The 22,532-nt window shown below is 34.9% G+C and overlaps 11 protein-coding genes across 11 annotated transcripts in view; 7 read left to right on the top strand and 4 right to left on the bottom strand.

The window, feature by feature from the left end:
* Nucleotides 1-5,100, top strand: part of FAS2 (trifunctional fatty acid synthase subunit FAS2) — a gene marked incomplete at both ends in the record, with an annotated part of 6,030 nt that extends 930 nt beyond the window's left edge. The window contains one exon of the mRNA XM_020190530.1: nucleotides 53-5,100. Coding sequence (XP_020047571.1) covers nucleotides 53-5,100 — 5,048 coding nt within the window. The remainder of the gene's footprint in view (nucleotides 1-52) is intronic.
* Nucleotides 5,101-5,243: 143 nt separating this feature from the next.
* Nucleotides 5,244-5,816, bottom strand: ASCRUDRAFT_8193 (tetratricopeptide repeat protein; the record flags this gene model as incomplete). The annotated part of the gene is made up of 1 exon (XM_020194677.1): nucleotides 5,244-5,816. The coding sequence occupies one exon, from the start codon at nucleotides 5,814-5,816 to the stop codon at nucleotides 5,244-5,246; it is 573 nt and encodes a 190-aa protein (XP_020047570.1).
* A 199-nt stretch (nucleotides 5,817-6,015) lies between these two features.
* SRP54 (RNA-binding signal recognition particle subunit SRP54) lies at nucleotides 6,016-7,614 on the top strand (the record flags this gene model as incomplete). Its single annotated transcript, XM_020190561.1, has 1 exon — nucleotides 6,016-7,614. The coding sequence occupies one exon, from the start codon at nucleotides 6,016-6,018 to the stop codon at nucleotides 7,612-7,614; it is 1,599 nt and encodes a 532-aa protein (XP_020047569.1).
* Nucleotides 7,615-7,894: 280 nt separating this feature from the next.
* ASCRUDRAFT_147895 (uncharacterized protein) lies at nucleotides 7,895-11,307 on the top strand. The gene has a single exon (XM_020189257.1). The coding sequence runs from the start codon at nucleotides 8,174-8,176 to the stop codon at nucleotides 10,901-10,903; it is 2,730 nt and encodes a 909-aa protein (XP_020047568.1). The 5' UTR covers nucleotides 7,895-8,173; the 3' UTR covers nucleotides 10,904-11,307.
* Nucleotides 11,165-12,531, bottom strand: PRE10 (proteasome core particle subunit alpha 7). The gene is made up of 2 exons (XM_020193284.1): nucleotides 12,336-12,531; nucleotides 11,165-12,228 (listed from the first exon to the last, which is right to left on the bottom strand). The coding sequence occupies exons 1-2, from the start codon at nucleotides 12,336-12,338 to the stop codon at nucleotides 11,455-11,457; spliced, it is 777 nt and encodes a 258-aa protein (XP_020047567.1). The 5' UTR covers nucleotides 12,339-12,531; the 3' UTR covers nucleotides 11,165-11,454.
* On the top strand, nucleotides 12,525-14,990 carry GEM1 (ERMES complex Ca(2+)-binding regulatory GTPase GEM1; the record flags this gene model as incomplete). Its single annotated transcript, XM_020191798.1, has 1 exon — nucleotides 12,525-14,990. One exon carries the CDS (start codon nucleotides 12,525-12,527, stop codon nucleotides 14,988-14,990), a length of 2,466 nt encoding a protein of 821 aa, XP_020047566.1.
* Nucleotides 14,991-15,720: 730 nt separating this feature from the next.
* Nucleotides 15,721-17,604, top strand: ASCRUDRAFT_75952 (basic helix-loop-helix domain-containing protein). The gene has a single exon (XM_020193283.1). The coding sequence runs from the start codon at nucleotides 16,003-16,005 to the stop codon at nucleotides 17,272-17,274; it is 1,272 nt and encodes a 423-aa protein (XP_020047565.1). The 5' UTR covers nucleotides 15,721-16,002; the 3' UTR covers nucleotides 17,275-17,604.
* Nucleotides 17,605-17,656: 52 nt separating this feature from the next.
* Nucleotides 17,657-18,674, top strand: ASCRUDRAFT_86226 (uncharacterized protein; the record flags this gene model as incomplete). Its single annotated transcript, XM_020194919.1, has 1 exon — nucleotides 17,657-18,674. One exon carries the CDS (start codon nucleotides 17,657-17,659, stop codon nucleotides 18,581-18,583), a length of 927 nt encoding a protein of 308 aa, XP_020047564.1. The 3' UTR covers nucleotides 18,584-18,674.
* A 612-nt stretch (nucleotides 18,675-19,286) lies between these two features.
* FMC1 (Fmc1p) lies at nucleotides 19,287-19,906 on the top strand. The gene has a single exon (XM_020193282.1). The coding sequence runs from the start codon at nucleotides 19,328-19,330 to the stop codon at nucleotides 19,787-19,789; it is 462 nt and encodes a 153-aa protein (XP_020047563.1). The 5' UTR covers nucleotides 19,287-19,327; the 3' UTR covers nucleotides 19,790-19,906.
* MMS21 (SUMO ligase MMS21) lies at nucleotides 19,821-21,141 on the bottom strand. The gene has a single exon (XM_020189256.1). It carries the CDS (start codon nucleotides 21,007-21,009, stop codon nucleotides 19,852-19,854), a length of 1,158 nt encoding a protein of 385 aa, XP_020047562.1. The 5' UTR covers nucleotides 21,010-21,141; the 3' UTR covers nucleotides 19,821-19,851.
* A 133-nt stretch (nucleotides 21,142-21,274) lies between these two features.
* On the bottom strand, nucleotides 21,275-22,390 carry HEM12 (uroporphyrinogen decarboxylase HEM12; the record flags this gene model as incomplete). Its single annotated transcript, XM_020189103.1, has 1 exon — nucleotides 21,275-22,390. One exon carries the CDS (start codon nucleotides 22,388-22,390, stop codon nucleotides 21,275-21,277), a length of 1,116 nt encoding a protein of 371 aa, XP_020047561.1.
* Nucleotides 22,391-22,532: the final 142 nt, after the last annotated feature.

The raw sequence follows: 22,532 nt of genomic DNA, 5'->3' as shown, positions 1-22,532 counted from the left end.
GTCAACGGTAAATCAACCATTCAAAATGAAATTCTTGGTGATTTGGGTAAAGAATTTGGCTCAACTCCCGAGAAACCTGAAGATACTCCTCTACAAGAATTGGCTGATTCATTCCAAGAATCTTATAACGGAGAATTGGGTAAAACTTCCACCGCTTTAATCTCAAAATTCATTTCATCAAAGATGCCCGGTGGCTTTACAACCACCTCTGCTAAATCTTACTTACAAAAAAAATGGGGTCTCGGGGAAGGTCGTCAAAACGCCTCTTTATTAGTTGCTTTGACTATGCAACCTGAAAAACGTTTGGCCTCTGAAGATGAAGCAAATTCCTTCCTAGACTCTGTCGCTCAAAAATACGCCTCCGTAGCTGGTGTTAACTTATCTCAAGGCGGTGCTGCTGGTGGTGCCGCTGGTGGTATGCCAATGTTCGACCCATCTGCTCTTGATGAAATCACCAAAGATCAAAAGACAATGGCAAGACAACACTTGGAAATCCTTGCCAGATATCTCAAAATTGACCTTAGAGAAGGTGACAAAAAAGTCATTGAGGAACAAAATCTTAATAAATCCCTACAATCAGAAATCGATCTATTTAACACAGAATTAGGTGATGCCTTTGTTTCTGGTATTAAACCAATCTTTAGCTCAAAGAAATGCAGAGTTTACGACTCCTTTTGGAATTGGGCAAGACAAGATGTCCTACAAATGTACTACGATATCATCTTTGGCAGATTGTCAAACGTTGACAGAGAAATCGTATCAAAATGTATTGCTGTTATGAATAAAGCTTCGGAAGAATTAATAACATTCATGCAATACCACATCAGAAAAGCCGGTGTCCTTTCAAAGGATGAAGATAATGATGAATTCAAATATTCTTTGGCCTATAAATTAGGTACTCAATTAATTGAGAACTGTAAACAAGTCCTTGAAAAGGATCCTGCTTTCAAAGACGTTGATTATCCAACTGGTCCTAAAACAACAATCACTGAAAAGGGTGATATCAAGTACGCTGAAGTTCCAAGAGATAACATTAGATCTTTATCTCAATATGTTACTACCATTGCTCAAGGTGGTGAATTAACAAAGATTAAAGAACCCACTCTTAAAGAAGATTTGGTTAAAGTTTACAAAGCTCTAATCAAACAAGCCTCATTAACTAAAGAAACAAAACTAGAAGTTAATGACTTATACTCTCAATTACTCACTTTCATTGACGATCATTCGGAAGAAATTGAAACTAAACGCTCAGCTGCCTCTATTTTAGCTTCAGCTCATAGTGATGATGATGCCTCAGATGATGAAACTTCGGAAATTGCCTCATTGCCTGACAAAACTGAAATTAATCAACCGGTTTCTAGTTTAATTCCACCAGAAACTATTCCGTTCTTACATATTCAAAAGAAGACTCCTACTGGTGAATGGCTCTACGACCGTTCATTAACTGCAACTTATTTAGACACCTTAGAAGACGCTGCCATGAATGGTATTACCTTCAAAGAAAAATTCGTTCTTGTTACAGGTGCTGGTCGTGGTTCAATTGGTGCTGATATCGTTAAGGGTCTTATCACAGGTGGTGCTAAAGTTATTGTCACCACATCTAGATTCAACAGTGCTAGTACTAACTTTTATAAAAATCTTTATATCAAATACGGTTCAAAAGGTTCTAAACTTATTGTTGTTCCATTTAACCAAGGTTCAGTTCAAGATGTTGATTCTTTAATTAACTTTATTTACTCAGAATTAGGCTGGGATCTTGATGCTATTATTCCATTTGCTGCCATCCCAGAAAATGGTATTCAAGCAACTGAAGTCAACTCCAAATCTGAATTGGCTCACAGAATTATGCTTACTAATGTTTACAGAATTATGGGTCAAGTTAAGATTCAAAAAGAGAAAAGAGGTTTTAGAACAAGACCTGCCGAAGTTATTTTACCATTATCTCCAAATCATGGTTTATTTGGTTCTGATGGTCTTTATTCTGAATCTAAGATTTCTTTGGAAACATTATTTGCCAAATGGGCCAGTGAGGACTGGGGTTCATACTTGACTATTGTTGGTGCTGTCATTGGATGGACTCGTGGAACTGGTCTTATGTCTGGTAATAACATGGTTGCTGAAGGTATTGAGAAATATGGAGTTCGTACTTTCTCTCAACAGGAAATGGCTTTCAATTTATTAGGTTTGTTGTCTGAACAAGTCACTCAATTGGCTCAAGATGGACCAGTTAAAGCTGATCTTAATGGTGGTTTCCAATTCTTAACCAATTTGAGAGAATTGACTGCTAACTTACGTGCTGAATACCAAAGAACTAGTGAAATCCGTAAGGCGGTTAGTGTTGAATCATCAATTGAACATAAAGTTGTATTTGGCGAAAACGATGACCACTCAAACTACAATAAAGTTGAATTACAACCTCGTTCTAATATGCAACATCACTTCCCAACCCTTAAACCTTATAAAGATATTAAAAAACTTGCTCCTGATCTTGAAAACCTTATTGATTTGGAAAGTGTTATTGTCGTCACAGGTTTTGCTGAAGTCAGTCCTTTCGGTTCATCTGCCACTCGTTGGGATATGGAAGCCAATGGTGGTTTTTGTATTGAATCCACTATTTATTTGGCCTACATTATGGGTTTAATTAGATATGAAAATACTCAAAAACATGCTGGTTGGGTTGATGCCAAATCTGGAGCTCCAATTGAAGATCAAGACATTCACACTAAATATGGTAAATACATTATTGAACATACTGGTATTCGTTTGATTGAACCTGATTTATTCAATGGTTATGATCCAAGCCACAAACAATTACTTCAAGAAGTTGTTGTTGAACATGACATGGAACCATTTGTTACTTCTGAAGAAACTGCTTTAGCATACAAAAAGGAGCACAAAGATAAGTGTGAAATCTTTAAAAACAATTCTGGTGAATATAGTGTTGCCATTAAAAAGGGCGCTATATTATTTATTCCAAAAGCTATTCGTTTCAACCGTTTAGTTGCTGGTCAAATACCAACTGGTTGGGACGCTAAACGTTATGGTGTTCCAGACGATATCATTGACCAAGTTGACCAAGTTACTTTATTCAATTTAGTTGCTACTATCGAAGCTTTGGTTTCTTCAGGTGTTTGTGATCCATATGAATTTTACAAATATATTCACGTTAGTGAATTTGGTATTTGTTCTGGTTCTGGTATGGGTGGTATCAATGCTCTTAGAGGAATGTTCAAAGATAGATATAAAGACATGTCTGTTCAAAATGACATTCTTCAAGAGTCATTTATTAATACCATGTCCGCTTGGGTTAATATGTTGTTAGTTTCATCATCTGGTCCAATTCTTACACCAGTCGGTGCCTGTGCTACTGCTATTGAATCAGTTGAAGTTGGTTGTGAAGTTATTTTAAACAAAAAAGCTAAAGTTTGTATTGTTGGTGGTTATGATGATCTCCAAGAAGAAGGATCATTTGAATTTGCCAATATGAAGGCTACTAGTGATGCTGTTGAAGAATTAGAAAGTGGTCGTCCACCAACTGAAATGTCAAGACCAGCAACTACATCAAGAAATGGTTTCATGGAATCTCAAGGTTCCGGTATTCAAGTTATTATGACGGCTAAGCTTGCATTGGAAATGGGTGTTCCAATTTATGCAATTGTTGGTATGACAAGTACTGCTAGTGATAAGATTGGTCGTTCAGTTCCTGCACCAGGTAAAGGTATTTTAACCACTGCAAGAGAACATCATGGATCATACAAATACCCAACACCAATCTTGGACATTAAATTCCGTAAACGTCAATTGGAAAAGAGAATTAGAAATATTAATAGAATGTTAGAAGAAGATCTTTTAGATGTTGAAGATGAAGCACTTTCAATGGCAGATACCGAAGAAATATTTAATAAGGAAGAGTTTATTAACGAGAGAGTGCAAGAACTTAAAACTCAAGCTAGTAAAGAAATTCAGAATGCTAAGAGATATTATACAGTTGATATTTTCAAGAATGAAAGAATTGCACCACTTCGTGCAAGTCTTGCAGCTTTTGGATTAACCATTGATGATTTGGGTGTTGCATCCTTCCATGGTACATCAACCAAAGCCAACGATAAGAATGAATCCGAAACTATTGATAGAATGTTGAAACATCTTGGACGTGCCAAAGGTAATCCAGTTATTGGTGTTTTTCAAAAATACCTCACTGGACATCCAAAGGGTGCAGCTGGTGCCTGGATGCTTAATGGGGCCATTCAAATTTTGAATTCAGGTACTGTTCCAGGCAATAGGAATGCAGACAATGTTGATAATGTCTTACAACAATACGACCATATCTTGTATCCATCCAAGACTCTTAAGACAGATGGAATTAAAGCAGTTTCAGTCACCTCATTTGGATTTGGACAAAAGGGAGCTCAGGCTATTGTTATCCATCCAGATTATATTTTTGGTGCTATTGACGAAAATACTTATAATGATTATGCTGTTAGAAGAGCTGCTCGTCAAAAACGTACCTACCGTTACTTACATACAGCATTGACCAGAAGTTCGATGTTTGTTGCTAAGAAGCACGCACCATTTGATGATGCGTTGGAACAACCAGTTTACTTGGATCCATTAGTCAGAGTTGAATTAAATGATAAGGAATTGAAATACAGCGAAAAGGCTATTCAAAAGACATTGTTATATGACGAAGCTGATAAGACCGGAAAAATGTTATCATTGATGACAAAAGGACAAAAAAATGTTGGAGTTGATGTTGAGTTAATTTCTGAAATTAATATTAACAATGAAACATTTATTGAACGCAATTTTACTGAAAGTGAAATTCTTTATTGTTCTAATACTGCCTCACCCCAATCCTCATTTGCGGGCACTTGGTCAGCTAAAGAAGCTGTTTTCAAGGCATTAGATACAGTATCACTTGGAGCCGGTGCACCATTGAAGGACATTGAAATTATTCGTGATGCCAAAACTGGTGCTCCAAAGGTTCAATTACACGGAGATGCCGCTGATGCTGCTATTGATTCTGATATTAGGGGATTCCAAGTCAGTATTAGCCACAATGATATCCAAGCAGTAGCTGTTGCATTTGCTGAAATATAAGTAGAAAACGAGTGGAAAAAAAATAGTGAAACAAAATAGTGAAACAAAATAGTGAAAAAGACCAGATAAAATGTTTATTGTATAATATTCTCTATATAGTATATTTAAAGTAATTTTAGTGCGAAATATAAGAATTGTTAAATTTAGTTGAAGAATTTTGAATATTTTGATTTTTCATTTTCCCTTTGGCGAGTTATTATTGATTGACAGTTTTGTAGATCTGATTTAATTAATTTGTCAATTGGATCGAGATTATTTGCTTTGAGTAGGTATTTTAGACTTTGATCATATTTCTTCAAATTCAAATAGTTTTTACCCAATCGATAGTAACATTTTGTTAAATCTTTCTCAGAGACTGTTTGATCGAAATCTGGATAGGATTCTTTTAGTTCGATGAGATAGTTGCAGTACTTGATTGATTCGTGATATTTATTTTGCTTCAAGTAAATCAACGAAACATTGAGAAATAGAGACTTCTTCAAATTGAGAAAACCTGTATACAATGGCGATATAGAAGAATCTGTTGGCATCAATTCATTGCAATATTTCAACGATTTCATAAATTTGTTTAGTGATTCTGGTAAATCGCTGTTTCTGAATAACGCGACGCCGGCGCTTTTGATGACAGTGCAGGCCTTCAACGACTCGGCAAAGTCGTCTTTGTTGAAGTTGGAGTCGTCGTCTGGGTTGTTGGCATAAATATCAGTAGAGTCCATGGCTTTGAGCTACTTTCCATCTCTTTGCTGTTTGTGCAGCAGAAGAAGAAAGAAAAAAAGCAGCACCCGCAGCGACGGTCTCTGCAGATCACGTGCGCTTTTCTAAGGAAGGAAACGCTGTTTAAATCGCCCTCAGACTTTCTCCAGAAGAAGCAGCAGCAGAAACAGCAGAAACAGCAAGAACAACAGCAGGAGAACAATGGTTTTAGCTGATCTAGGACGAAGAATCAATGCTGCTGTGGCACAAGTCACATCTTCCACCACGAGTGTTGAAGAGGCAGACATCGACACCATGTTGAAGGAGATATCCAGAGCGTTGCTCGAAAGTGATGTGAACATCAAGTTGGTCTTGAAATTGCGAGACTCCATCAAAAAGAAAATAGTAAACGATAAGACCCCCGGATTGAATAAGAAAAAATTGATCCAGAAAACAGTTTTTGATGAGTTATGTGCATTGGTCGATTGCGAAGCCCAGCCTTATAAACCAAAAAAGAATCAAGCAAATGTGATAATGTTTGTTGGGTTGCAGGGTGCTGGTAAGACAACCACTTGTACCAAATTAGCTGTATACTACCAGAAAAGAAATTTCAAGGTGGGGTTAGTTTGTGCCGATACGTTTAGAGCTGGTGCTTTTGATCAATTAAAACAAAATGCAACCAAAGCCAGAATACCCTTTTTTGGGTCGTACACTGAAACCGACCCTGTTGAGGTAGCAAGAATTGGTGTAGAAAAATTTAAAAAGCAAAAGTTTGAAATTATAATTGTTGATACTTCTGGTAGACATCGTCAAGAAAAGGAATTGTTCAAGGAAATGGTTGAAATCGGCGATGCAGTCAAACCTCAGCAAACTGTTATGGTTTTGGATGGTTCAATTGGTCAATCTGCACAACAGCAAGCTCAGGCTTTCAAGGAATCCTCGAATTTCGGTGCTATTATATTAACGAAAATGGATGGTGAAGCTAAAGGTGGTGGTGCGATATCTGCTGTTGCTGCTACCAAGACCCCGATAATATTTATCGGTACTGGTGAACACACCCAGGATTTTGAGACTTTTTTCCCTAAACAATTTATTTCGAAATTATTGGGTATCGGTGATATTCAAGGGTTAATGGAACATGTTAAATCGTTAAATTTAGATCAAAAGGACACAATAAAGAACTTTCAAGAGGGAAAATTCACTTTGAATGATTTCCAAACGCAAATGACTAATATTCTTAAAATGGGCCCCTTGGCTCAAATTGCTAATATGATTCCAGGGATGGGTGATATGATGAACCAAATTGGGGAAGAAGAAGCTTCTAAAAGATTAAAAAGGATGGTATACATAATGGATTCAATGACGAAACAGGAATTGGACTCAGATGGACAGATTTTCATTGACGAACCTTCAAGAATCATTCGGGTTGCAAGAGGCTCAGGAACCACCGTCACAGAGGTCGAAATGGTATTATTCCAGCAAAGAATGATGGCTAGAATGGCAAAGACAAACATGAGCATGATGAATACTCAAAAGGGCAGAAACCCAATGGCAGGTAACAGAGGCATGATGCCCTCACAACAGAACATCCAAAGGGCAATGCAGCAGATGCAAAGTAACCCAGGCATGATGAACAACATGATGAAGATGTTTGGAGGTGGTGCTGGAGGCATGCCAAACATGCAAGAAATGATGAAGTCCATGGGGGGCATGGGTGGAGCTGGAGGCATGCCCAACCCTGCCGATGTGATGGGTATGATGAAGAATCCCCAAATGCAGCAGATGATGAAGCAATTTGGCATGGGTGGAATGGGAATGTAACTTTTTTTTCAGTTCTCTTTCGCTTCAATTGGTTCATCTTTTTTTGCTGCTCATAATAATTTGTTTTGTCTGTTATTATTTTATATCACTCTTGTTTTTTTATCTCTTTCACTTTAGTTGTACGTGTATAATTAGTCTCGTCGAGAACAGTACTCCCCAGCATACTTTTCATCAATACCATTCTCGCACTCATATTCCCTATCATGGTCCTATCATGGCCCTATCGCTATCGTAGTCTTGCTTATCGCATTAGAGTTGCTCTGCCTGGACCCAAGATTGCTGACAGAACTGCCCCAAACACAGCCATCGCAGCGATAGCTCCTCCTGTTCTCTTCTCCAGCTGCTGTTGTTCTGCTGCTGAAACGCTTCATTCCTCTTCGCCAGTGTTTCAGCTGTCTTGTGATCCGAACTCAACTCTTACTTTAAACGGCGAGCCTCTTCACAAGTTCCACCTAGAGCAGAAGCAACTTGTTCTTATTCCACTCTTCTTTCTCTGTCATTGGACTGTTCTTTCTACTATCTTCTTCTGCTGTATCTGCTACTATTTTCATGAAGCACAATGAACGACTCTGAATTTGACTGGTTGGCTTTTTCGGGCTTGAAACCCTACGACTCCTCCAACAATGATAACGATAATGCCAACGCTAATCTCATAAGCGACATCAATAGCAACAATAACAGCATCAACAACACTAACAACACTAATAGCATCAACAACATTAACCAAACTAACAACGTCAACAACACAAACAACACAAACAACATTAATAAGGCTTTTCAAAATGGCTACAATCTAACAAACAACTTTTCAAATTTGTCCTTATCAACTAATACTACGACAAATTACAACAACAATACCAGCACCATTTCTAGCTTCAATCGAACTGTCAGCAAAAAGAGTAATAATCCTTATTCTACCTCCATTGAAACCACTACAAATACTATTACAACCAATAAAATTACTTCATCAATATCTTCCTTATCTCTAACCGCAAGTGACACCAAAAATATCCCCTTATCGCTAACCATGGACCAATTGTCTCCCTTGGAAGCAAAGACTTATTTAAGGTGGTACAATAATATAATTATCCATAAAAATACAAAACTAATCAATTTCAACGACATCTTTGAATTTTTCAAAAACTTCAATTTCAATAACAGGACCTATCACAATCAGATTTTAAAAATTTTTAATTCAAATTTAACTAGGAATATCAATATCGGTGAATTTTTCGCTGCAATTAGATTAATTGCCCACATTATTTATAATGCCATCTTTCTAAAAATCGCTGATTTCACCATCACTAGAGAATTTATCATAAAACAGGTGAACATCCCACAGCCTGCTTCAATCCTATCAACAAGCAAAAATAAAAGAAAAAGTGATGATTTGGCAAATTCAGATTCTCAAAACAATGCAAAATCTAATAACACTAAAGACGTTAATATCTTTCAAAATCAAAAATTGGATATAAGCAGTTTTGCTGAATTCATCATGACCGGTGAAAGACCATCATCAAATTCAGCTCCAAGAAAGAAAAAGAAAAAAGTCACTTTCTCTCAAAACTTGGTCACTACAATGGGCACAACAACTGCTGAGGAAACAAGCTATGATCCTCTTAATGATGAATCCAAATTAGATATGTCTCTACCAATGAATGAATTACTAGAAAGACTTAAATCTAAACATCAAAACAATCAACAACAACCAATTCCCCAACTACAAATAGAACAACCCGAAGAATTAAAAGATATGAAAGACTCTTTTACCCACTTCCAAAATGTCAAAGTTGAAAGTGCTTTAATTCATGGAAACTCAGCACCAATTCCTCAAAATTTACTACCACTGAAACCTTATAATAATTTTTTTGATTCGATAACGAACAATATCTCTCCTGCTTCCTCTCCTCAACCAGAAATGCAGCCTGCTTTTCTTAAACCAACAATGACTGGATCAGCTAATGCTTTTCTTAAACACAATGTTAATTCTAATTCTCTTCAACCTTCCTTAAACTCGAATGATTCTGAGCCAAAAATGTTGAAAAGAACAATGACTGGTTCTGCAAATGCTTTGTTAAAACATAATAATGATCATATTCCTCAAATTGAACAACAGCAACAACAACAGCAACAACAACAGCAACAGAAAAATCAACCTTTAACTGATTTTTCAAATATTTTCCAACCACAACCTCAAACCCAAGTACAATTACCACAGCAATCATTGTCTGATTTCTCAAATTTTTTCCAAACGCAAAATTCTAGCTCTCCAGTACTATCAATAACAACGCAGGTTCCAAATAAAATGGCGCCTCCTCCATTGCCTCTGAGACGTAATCGTTCCACTTCATCTCCAATTCCAGCAATTAATATTGAAAACTCAACTCCTTCTAACGGTTTAAATAATGGTATGAATTTTTTTCAAGGTTTTAACAATCCTAATATACCAAGAGCTTCATCCCCATTGGCATCCACATTTCCTTCTTCTCCAGTTCAAAACACCAATTCACTTATTCAACAGAATATTCAAAATATTCAAAATAATAATACTTTATCAGTTCCTCAACCGCCATTAAGAAAAGTCGTCTCTAATTCTGATCTTCAATCAAATGGTTTAAATTTTAATCTTAATTTGAATCATAACCTTTCAGACTCAAGTGTGAATCTCACAACAAACGGAGGGTCTTTATCTAGTTTTCCTCCACCTCCCCCACCTACAAGAAGAAACAATTTGTTATTTGCAGCTTCTAATGGGATTCCTCCTAAAGTTCCACCTAAAATTTTTGAATCTCCTCCTACTTCTAATACAGAAAATTCGTTCTATCAACAAAATTCAAATTTGCAATCGATTAATGGAAACAGTGTCTCGAATAATGCTAATAATACAAATATTTACAATAATTTATTAGGAAATAATATGAATCAGAATTTGCCAGGATTTAATTTTTCTAGTCCCAATTTGGCTAATATTAATCTAAGCAATAATTTGAGTAATAATGTAATTAATTTAAACGGAAATAGTTATAATCAAGTATCAAATTCTAGTTTTGTAACAAACACTTTACAAAGCAATATGACTGGAATTCAGTCAATGAACAGTTTTGCTAACTCCAACTATCAAAATAACCTTCATAATGGTTTTCATAATAATATTTTTAATCCATCGTTAAACCAGATACAGATGACGGGCAACCCGACAGGTCAACAGACTATCGATCTAAATACATTTCAAAACAATTTTTTACCCACCAATAATAATGTTAATCCTTCTCAAAATAGATTTTTTTAAATTTATTTTTATTGTATAAAATAAATCAAATTTGAATGATATCTGCAAAAATGGAAATGGAACTAGTTTTTCAGTGGCAAAATTTTAAAATATTTTGCTTTCAATAATTTTCAGCATTTAACCTTTAAAAATTTCATAATTTTTCTTTCTCAAATCTCATTTTTTTTTTTTGTTTAGTTTTATAGATTACTTTTTAATGACATTTTTTTTTCTTTTTCTATCTTTAGTGAAGGTAGTAAAGAGAACGTATAAGCTTCAGGTATCAATTCGTTAAGGGGTTTATAAAATTACAAAATCACAAAATTGTTATTGGGTTTTGTGTATTAGAATAATAGATAGAAAAATATAATACTGGAGCTATTGGAACCTGAAAATTCAATTAAGAGCAAATATACGATCTAAAAAATAAACAAGAAAAATGCCAAATGGAAAAAAACAACCAAAAAATCAAAAGAAAGTTATTAATGAAAATATTGATTTATTAATCTAATTTAATTTAATTTAATTTAATTAAAAGTCTAGAATGTGATTTTCAAAAAAAAAAAACAATTTCAGTTCTCTTGCATTTCTTCATCTTCATCTTCTTCTTCTTCCTCGTCACTTTCTTCAGCTAAAAGCTTTGCTTGTTTTAATAAATCTTCTGGAACGAATTGATGGCGGCCGTTTGTTTCAGTTAAGCTGATCCAACTCATTTCTAATTCGAACTCTTTGTCCTTTTGGTCTTCATGAGCTAAATATATAATTCTTGCAGCCTCTTTGAGAGCATCTCTACAAGAGATGTTTGGTAAATCCAACTTTTCCAATTCAGACTTTGCAATCTGTCTGCCCTTGCCGGCAGCAGCGCCCAAATAACCCCAGTAAACACCAGATGGTTCAATCATATAAAGATGAGGGCCATCCTCATCGACACCACCTATAATTGACATGATACCAAAGGGTCTGACAGAATTGTAACAGGTGTGTGCCTGAACGTAATTGCCAATTCTGTCAACCAAGTAGGGAATTGGGATTGGAGATTTGTAGAAGGACCTGTAATTTTTTGATTCTTGTCTCGCTCTATTAGCCAAGTGACGTGAATCAGGAATCAAGCCCGAAGCAATTAGGCCAACATGTTTGTCTATTGAAAGAATCTTCTTGTTTTTGCCAGGAACTAGCAATTTCGAGCTTATTATTTTTTCAAAGGCAAAGACAACGCCATCTTTGCACTTTATACCCACCGAAGTGCCAGCGTTTTCAACAGCCTTGCCAGCGTATTCGACCTGGAAGTTTCTTCCATCAGGAGAAAACACACTATTTGATAAATCATAACCTGTTCCGATAGAAGTCTGGAGAGGCCAAAGGTGGCGAGAAAGTTAGTAGAAGAAACAGAGGAAGAAAAGCAGTGGCAGCAGAGTGCCATTGGCATTGCTGAGCACAGACTCAATTGGCATACCATTCTCAGTTATCGCAATGTCTCGTCGTCAAAGGCTGAAGGAGCTGCTGGAGGAGCTGCTGGAGAAGAACAGCTTTGAAGGCGCTGAAGTGCCTCGGCGGTGAGAGCGGGTAACTTCCGGCGATAAGAGGGTGTTTGTGCTTCCTGAGCTGGAGCTGGTGGCGATTTTGGCCGAAGGCCAACCGACAGATGAGCGAGGACACAATCAGAGTGGTGATCTGTGGAGATGAGAACGTGGGAAAGTCCAGTTTGATAACGTCGTTGGTGAAGGACACCTTCTTGAAGATCAAGATCGACAATGTGCTTCCTCCCATCTCCATTCCAAGGGACTTTTCCTACTCCCCATACACACCCAATTCTACGCTATTGATTGACACCTCTTCGCAGGATTTGACGAGTTTGCAGGCTGAGATCAGAAAGGCAGATGTGATATGGCTCGTTTATTCAGACCACTATACCTACGAGAGAACTTCGTTGTACTGGATGCAGATGTTTCGATCCATGGGCGTCAACTTGCCAGTCGTGCTATCTGCCAATAAGTCTGATTTGCAACCAAAAGAAAACAAGAAAGATGCCAAAGACAGCAAAGACAGCAAAGAGAACAAAGACAGCATAATCACCGACGAATTCATCCCATTGTTGAAAGAATTCAAAGAAATTGAGTCGTGTATAAGATGCAGTGCAAAGGAAAACTATAATGTTAACCAGGCCTTTTATTTGTGCCAAAGAGCAGTAACTCATCCGATTTCCCCATTGTATGATCCGAAAGAAATGAACTTGAAACCATTGGCTATCAAGGCTTTGAAAAGAATCTTTTTTTTATGTGATAAAGATCAAGATGGATACTTGAATGATAACGAATTTTTACACTTGCAGAAAAAATGTTTTCATAAAAATATTGATTTAAATGAGTTAAATAACATTAAATTTTCAATAAACGAAAGCTTGAAACTTTTAAACAAAGAAAATAATGACAATAATGCAAAAAAAGGTAACATCAATAATAATAATAATAATAATAATAATAATAATAATAATAATAATAATAATAATAATATAAATAGCACATATAAAAGCAATAAGATTAATTCTAACAACTATATAACAGAGGAAGGATTTATAATGCTAAATAGGCTATACGCAGAGAAAGGAAGGCATGAAACCATTTGGGGCATTTTAAGAACATTCCACTATACAAATTCATTATCATTAGATGGAAACTATTTAGTGCCTAAAATTGATATCCCATTGAATTCATCAGTTGAACTATCACCCATTGGATATCGGTTTTTTGTTGATTTATTTACGCTATTTGACAAAGATAACGATGGAGGACTAAATGATAACGAATTGAACAACTTATTTCAACCAACACCGGGAATACCAAAATTATGGCAAGAATTCAATTTTCCGATGACAACTGTTCGAAATGAAAAGGGCAATGTAACATTACAAGGATGGCTAGCTCAATGGTCAATGACAACCTTTTTGGACTACAAAACTACATTAGAATACTTGGGCTATTTAGGGTTTGAAGACGCCGGCACACTAACTAATAGCAACAATAATAATCTTAGAAATAACAATGATAACATCAGTGGATTTTATGACAACGATAATGATAATACCAACAATAATGGATACTACATTGTTACCCCAAGCTTACGAAATAAAAAAATATCAACAAGTGCAGCTTTGAAAATTACAAAACCAAGAAAGATTAGGTACAAGAATAACAATAAATACCGCGCTTCAATTAATGATAGAACAGTTTTTAATTGTTTTTTATTAGGTTCATCAGGATGTGGCAAGACATCGTTAATGGAAGCATTTTTGGGCAGAAGTTTCAGTGAACTATATTCACCTACGATAACGCCTCGGATGGTGGTCAATAGTGTTGAATTGAGAGGTGGTAAACAATGCTATTTAATTTTGGAAGAATTAGGTGAATTGGAACCAGCCATATTGGAAAACTCGAAAAAATTGGACCAATGTGATATATTATGTTTATGTTATGATTCATCCGATCCAGATTCATTTAGATATTTAATTGAATTAGTCAAAAAATACTTTAGTGACAACAATAGCAATATTAACGATAACACTCGATTCAATGGGAATTTTCTCAATAATATTCATGGAAAATTTACCACTACAAATATCAGCAGTGTAAATAATCTTAATACCCTTAATGCTCATAATAACGGTAATTTGAACATTAACGATAATAATAGAGACGGAAATCTTATTAAAAACAATAATAATACTAATGATAATAATTCAAATTATAATTTCAATTTCAGTATCCCAATGGTGTTTGTTGGGTTAAAAGCAGATTTAGATAAACAGCAACAAAGATGTGAGTATCAGCCGGATCAATATATCAAAAAGATATTATGTTTGAAAAATAACGTTTCCTTACATGTCAGCAGTAGCTGGCCAAGTTCACTAAATGAGTTGTTTTTACATCTATGTGAAGTAGCACAAAGACCAAATTTATCAACACCAGGGGTGGAATCACCTTTGGACAATAATGGGAATAGTAAAGGTGGAGATGAAAATTTATTAACGACAATGGTTGTGTTTGGTACAACGATTGGATTTCTTTCGGTGATAAGTGTTTGGGTTTGGAAAATGTCAATAGCGCATAAATAAATTGGAAATCTTAAAGAGCGAAAGTAGTTTTTATTAAAAAATTGTATATAAAGAACGTTTGTAATTAATATATATTAATACTAAGACAAAAATAAAAACGTTAGTTATGGATATTCAGCATAAAATAGAAAACGTAACGATAGGAATGTAATCATCTTATTGACAAATTTCAGAGTAAAAAATCTCGACACAATATCTTAAGACAGGGATAACTGTTTAAATATGAAAATTTTCTCATCATTTCATGTCACTAGAAACAAAAACAACCAACAGCAGTGTCTACATACCATTTAATCAACAAAACACCTCAACTTCACACCAGTTCATTTCTCTGTTGCTTCACCTTTCACCTCTCCTCTACAAATTTTTATTCTTTTATATCTGCCTTGCGATTTCCTCTTTGGACTTTTTTAGGGCTTTTGCGGTGTGGCCTGAAGAGAATACCGGTCACGCGTTTTGTCTAAATTAGTCAGCAGCGTGGCTTGGCCAATAGAACGTGCGGACTATGCACTGTAAGCTCACGTGTTGCATTCTCTGCTATTTAGCATCCTGTGGTTCTGCTACAGCCCGCCTCCCTTGGGATGGCGCGCAACCCCTAGTGAGAATTTTGCTGGAGAAAGAGAAAAAGCAGAAAGAGATTTTGCTTCTTCCAAACACGTCTCAAAAGCTTCCAACACTAGGAAAACCGCTGAAGAGTATCACCAGCTACGTTGCAGGTATGTTCCCCCTCTGCTGCCTCTTGTTTCTCGCGTTTCTTTTACTGTCTGCTCAGCTCCAGTTCTGTCTGGTGTCTGTCAGGTGGTGGAGTGGATAATGCTGACTTTCACGTTTTCGCTTCCCAACGAGATGAGCTGATAAGCAGAGGTAGAAGAGATAAGAGGTGGACACAGTTCGAAGAAACAGTCCCAGAGAACAAGTGGTGTGTCTGCTCTAGATGCTCCAGAAGAAGCCCTCTGTTCTTGCCCAAAATGCCCATTACTAACTGTTTTTTGGCGTCTCCTAGAATCAAGTCATGTCGTTGAAAAGAGAATCTGCTGAATTATCAGACGAGAACCCAGCAAAAAGATTGAAGGACTCGACCTCTTCGCCTGAATCTGCTCTGAAGAATGCTGATCAGGTCGATGGGACTCTTGATAATGGTGTCTCAAATGATGGCCACAATACTTCCCAGGAATTGACTGAAAACAATAGTCCTACTTCCAACAATATCAACCAAAAGGATAACCAAAACACAAATGATAAAGATGATAATGATAAAGATGATAATGATAAAGATGATAATGATAAAGATGATAATGATAATGATAATGATAATGATAATGATAATAATAAAAATAACAATAACAATAATAATAATCCTGATAATCCTGATAATGGAGAAAATAATATTAATGAAAACAATAATAACAACATCAACCAATCCAACCAAAACAAGAATAACGACGATAATAATAATCAAGAAAACAATAATCAAAACCCAAATCCCCCAGTCTCTGATGATATGAACAATATCGATTCAGAATTATTATCCCAACAACCCAATTATACTGATCCTTCAGACTCCGTTGCAGCTGCTGTTCATGCTGCTCAAGCTGCTCAAGCTGCTCAAGATAACCAAAATAATCTGCATTATGATCATCAAAATAAAATCAACAATAATTTTAATAATTCAATCAACAACATGAATAATATCAATAACATAAATAGCATGAATAATATAAACAACATCAATGATATGAATAACGTAAATAATTCATATAACGACTTAAATAACATTTCTTACTCTCAACAATTACAAGTATATGCTCAAGCTGAAAATGATGCTCAAAGAGAGAGACAAATAAATGCTTTAACTCAACATTCTTACAATAATCAAAATAATCAAAACGATATTCCAAAAAATTCCCGTATTCTTACTACAACAACTGAAAAACCTCTAACTGGTAGTGATGAATGGCAAAGAATTAGAAGAGAAAACCACAAAGAAGTTGAAAGAAGAAGAAGAGAAAATATCAACGCTGGTATTAGAGAATTGGCCTCCTTATTACCCACCCCTGAAACTAATAAAGCTCAAATATTAAAAAGAGCTGTTGATTATATTCGCAGATTAAAAGAAAACGAAACTAATAACGTTGAAAAGTGGACCTTAGAAAAATTATTAACAGATCAAGCCGTCGCTGAATTGGGCTCTTCTAATGATAAATTAAAAATAGAATTGGAAAGAACTTATAGAGAATTAGAAAGATATAAAAAACTTCATCATGATTTAAGAAATGAAGACTAATTTATAAACAAATATATTATTTTTATGCGCTCTTTAACTTTTACTGTTTTTTCTTTAATTCTGTTAATTAATTGAATAATTCATTTTCCTTAATTGGCTTTTGGTTAATATTTTGGTTTATTTGTCTGTTTTTGTTTGAAAACAAATTTTTTTTTCAACATTGTGTTTTATTCTTTCTCTTTTTAGTATTTTTTAAAGCAAAAAAAAATTAAACTATTAATCAATCTTTTCACTCTTTTTCAATCTTTAATAATATAAGTTGCCTTGAATTTTCTATAGTTTTTTTTTTGTTTTGATTTTCTTTTTACTTCCTTACCTTTGACAACTAATTGAAAATTTTAATAAACATAACTGAAAACAACTAAATTTAAACTAATAAAAAATGGTTTCTAGACTACGTGCTATTACACTTGTTTCTCAATCACATCAAGATCTTTGCTATCTAAAATTAGTCAATTGTTTTGATTTTATGAATTTCTTTTCAAAATACTTAAAAAAAACAAGCCAATGTGGATGCGTAAATTGGAAACCCAATCATCATCAATATTTTAATTTCTTAAAAACCAATTCAAATAAAAACAAGCAATTTTTAAAAAAATCTTTAGAATTGATTGATTTAAGATCAAATTTTACTGAAAATTTTTATAAATCAAATCAGCTATTTTTTCCTGGATTATCTAATCCTTTATTTAATTTTAATGAACTAAAAAATATTATCAATTGGGTCAATAAAAAAGAAAAAATCGTCATAACATTTGCTTATGATGAAATCAAGTTTCATGGATCCTTTAACTTTGGATTATCTATTTGGGATCCAATTAATAATGATCCATCAGATTCTTTAGATATCAATTTTATTGTTCAAAACAACATAACTAAAGAAGAACAAATTAATTTTCATTATGGAGACACCATAAGAGTTTCAAGGGACGATCTTAAACAGATGCTCTCAAAAATGGTTCAACTCATTGGCAAAAACAATATCTTAATGTGTAGTGATCAAATTCAAAATAAATTAGTTGGTTTAAGAAAAAAAATGGGTTTTCAATTCTCTCCAGAAATTCATTTTGTTGATATTGGAACCTTATGGAAATTGACAACAACATTAAAACAATATAAAGAAGAAGTTACCTTAGATACAATTAGGAAAAACATTGGTTTGAATTTAAATCATTCTCTTCAAAATGCTGGAGATGCTGCAGTTATTAAAATGAGATTATTATTTATGTTATGCAATCCTCAATTAAGAACCGAGAGGTTATGTTCTTTTTATTTGACTGAATTTGATGAAAAAAAAGTTAAAGGTTGATCAAAAGAGCAGTATACAGTTTTTATCAATTTTTAAGATTGTATACCAAAACTAAGTATTCTATTTTTTTTGTGTGTGTATTTTGAATCTGATTAAATAAATTAGTAATTTTATTTATATTTTTAATTTTTTAAGATAAATCTTATACCTTTACTTTTCTGAAAACTGATCTTCATCGAAAAAAGAATAATTTCTTCAAAGAAATTAATCTTTTGAAAGTGTTTAAAAAGAACATAATTTACTATTAACTCGTATAATGCGTTTTAAAATTTTAAAATTTTAAAATTTTGAGATTCTGATTGTTTGAATTATTTATAAATGATATTAATTTTGGAATTATTATCAACGATTCCCTATGTTTTATTCATTTTAGCCATTTCCAGTTATATCTTCTAAATTTGAGCCAGTTAATAATAGTGAGCAACTGAATGGCCAATTCTGTGCTTTTGGTATGAAATTTAGAATTGGAACTAGTTTCAGCTGCACCAACCTCGATCTTTTAGACACTCAAAAGGACACCAACTAAGATACTGAGGATATCAGCGATATTGGAGATAAACAGTAACTAATATAACCCTGTTTCGCCGACCAATTAGAGACAAGACCAATCTTTGTTAGAAGAAAATTCCAAGTTACCCTGCGTTTCTCAACATTGAGCAGATTTAGTTATTTTATTTCCTTGAACCTGCACTCATCCTGAGACGTGAGAAATTGTTTATCTTCCATATCCTTACTTCAGCAAAAATGTCTTCAAATATTGGTAAATCGATTGTTGGTGCTTATAGAAACCTCTACAGAGAATTAAGCAAACTGCACCGAACAACAGCCAAAGCCCACATCAAGGAAACCGATAGAAAATTGGACGCCATGGTGAAATATAAGAAAATACAGCTCATTAGAGAAGGAAAAAATAAACAAGAAATCGACAATGAATTAAATAGATACAAGGAAATTAGTGAGAGAATGACAAGCAGAAAACGAAGAGTAAACATAGCTCAAGAAAAGGGGGAATTTTCAGGGTATTTGGAAGACTTTAAATTTTCAGAAGGCTCAGCACACAAGTTGATTTACAACATTTCAATATTTCTCAAAAACCAAAGAGTTTATGAGGAATTGATTGAGAGATATAACCCCGGAATAACCATGTCACAAGAAGAGAAAGTGCAAAAGACAGCCAACAGAGTTGGTCTTCAGGTTCCCGAATAGTTTGTAAATAATGAAACAGGCAGCTTACTGTTTATATAGATATATATATATATATATGATGATTATATAATGACTAACTGATCTTTTTGATTTGATCTATTGATATTTTTATTTCTGGAGTAACTTTTCACACGTAGGTCCATTAAAATGTCATCGATTAGGTTGTTTCTATTTATGTTTGATGAACATCCTGAGACAACGCAAGGAATTAGTCTTTCATGTCTTTGGCTATCCAAATATTCATATAATGGTTTCTTTGAGAAGGTGTGGCCACATATTGTTGATTTAAGTGGATCTTCAAATAATTTTCTTGAAATTGGGCATAATAAATCAATTTTTCCGCCGGATTCTAGAATCTCTTCTTCTTCTTCCTCGTCATCATTATTATTCTTTTGGCGATTTGAATTGTATAAAGATTTGAGGGTATTTAAATTTAAATCAGAATGTGAGTGTGAATCTGAATCTAAATCTGAATCTGAATCTGAATCTGAATCTATATTGATATCAATGTCAATGTCACTTATATCTTGGTTTAAATCAATATCATCAAAGTTAGAATTAAATTTTGGTAGAGGATCTAAAGGATTATTGATTACAAATTTATATGAGGATAGTTTTAAAAACTGTTTATCATTTTTTAATAAGTTTAATAAGGAGAATTGGTTGAATTCCATTTCTAGATTTTGATTAAAAACGTCTGAGATTTTTTCGTTATTATCATCATTTTTAGAATCTTTAGATAATTTTAGTAGGGAACCTTTAGTAGTTTGAATAGTATTTTGAAAGATTTTTGTGTAACCATTTATTAGGATTGATTTTTTGATATTGTCTATTGATTGTTGAATGATTTCATTGTTTTCATTGTTTTCATTGTTTTCATTATTATTAGGGTTGGTATTATTGGTATTATTGGTATTATTGGAATTATTGGAATTATTGGCATATGATTGATTTAGAGAGTCAATTAGATGGCTAATATTGGAATTATAAATTGAATCCTTTAGGTCATTTAGGAGGGTTAAGTCGTTTGAATCAAAAGTGTTTAAATCGTTTAATTTTTTCAAGATTTGGTGATTTATTGGATAGGTTTTAGGTAGTTGAAAATTGTTTAGATTTACATTGAAGTTCATGTCAGGTTCGTTATCGGAACTGGCATCGTTGTCGCTGCTGTCATGTATATTTCGATGCTGATATTCAGTTTCATTAATAGGCAGAGACATTTTAAGTAATGATAAGTTGTTTTTTTGTTTTCTTTCTGATGATCAGATAAAGAGAGTTTATATTTCAGTATAGTTTAGTATAGGTTAGTATATTTCAATATATTGCAGTATAAAATTAAGCAGGGTTACGCGTCAAAATAAGGTTTGATCTCATCAGTATTATTGAGAGGAATCAATTATCGATTCCTGTTTAAAGTATTTATCAGATGATATATTTAGTGTAGGTTAGTGTAGTATTTACAAAAGGGAATATTGACAAATAGAATTATAAACTACCTATTCTGTGGCATTCTTGAAGAAAAAAACGAATCTTTTCAGGATCCATAAAAGGATGAGTTCCATGGCCAAAATTGATGATGTAGTTTTTTTTACCACCACCAAAACCTTTGATCATTGCTTCGACTTTTTTGGAGATGATTTCGTCTGTTCCATAAATAACACCTGGATCGATGTTGCCTTGTAGAGTAACTCTATTGTTGTTGAGTTTAACAGCTTCTAGGGGGTCCCAGGACCAGTCCAAGGAGACGCAATTGAAACCAAGGCTGCACAAATCGTTGAGAGCGTACCAACTGTTCTTAGCAAAAATGGTGACTGGTATATCAGCAGGGTTGATTCCAAGTTTTTGCAAATGAGAGGGCAATTCCTGGGTGATTCTCTTCAAGTAAGGTAAGGAGAATTCGTTGAATTCGTGTGGACCTAGTTCACCAGCCCAGGATTCAAAGACCTGCAACATCTGAGCGCCAGCTTTGACCTGGAGAGCGAGAAATTCAATCAAGATGTCAGTGATTCTGGATAGTAGCTGGTGGGACTCTTTGGGGTATTTGTAGATCCACTCTTTGGCGAATCTGAAAAGCCTTGAGCCGCCACCTTCTATCATGTAAACCAAAAGAGTCCAGGGGCCACCAGAAAAGCCTAACAAAGGGACTCTGCCATTGAGCTTGTGTCTGGTCAAGTTGATGGACTTGAAGGCCCAGCCAAGGGAGTGGATCAAGTCGACATTCTTGGTGAGCTTTTGCAAGTCCTCTGGCTTTCTCAAGGGATCAGTGAAATGGGGGCCTTTGCCGTCGATCATGACCACGTTCATGCCCATGGCCTGCGGCACCACCAAGATGTCACTAAAGATGATAGCAGCATCAATAAGGCCCTCGTAGTGGTTGACAGGTTGAATAGTGATGGTGGAGGCGATCTCAGCATCTCTGCAGCACTCGAAGAAGTTCCTGTTGCCCTTGACCTGGTGGTACTCTGGGAGATATCTTCCAGCCTGGCGCATGATCCACACTGGGGGACGTTCGACAGGCTCTCCCTGAGCAGCTCTGAGGAGAAGGTCGTGTTTCAAGGGAGGAAATCTGTAATCCAAGTTCAAGGTGCTGAGGTCTGACATCGTGGAGTTGGAAGCAGAAGAAGCAGAAGCAGCAGCAGAAGAAGCGCTCAAATCGCCCCTTCTCCCCACGAGCACGGGCCAATCAGCACACAGAAATCCGCCTCTGTGGCGCATGCGCCGACGTTCTCGAGAGGGTGTGGGA

Source organism: Ascoidea rubescens (assembly GCF_001661345.1).
Source record: "Ascoidea rubescens DSM 1968 unplaced genomic scaffold ASCRUscaffold_6, whole genome shotgun sequence".
Taxonomy (NCBI): Eukaryota; Fungi; Ascomycota; class Saccharomycetes; order Ascoideales; family Ascoideaceae; genus Ascoidea; species Ascoidea rubescens.
The sequence above is the reverse complement of the archived record's forward strand: the minus strand, read 5'-3'. Positions and strand labels throughout refer to the sequence as shown.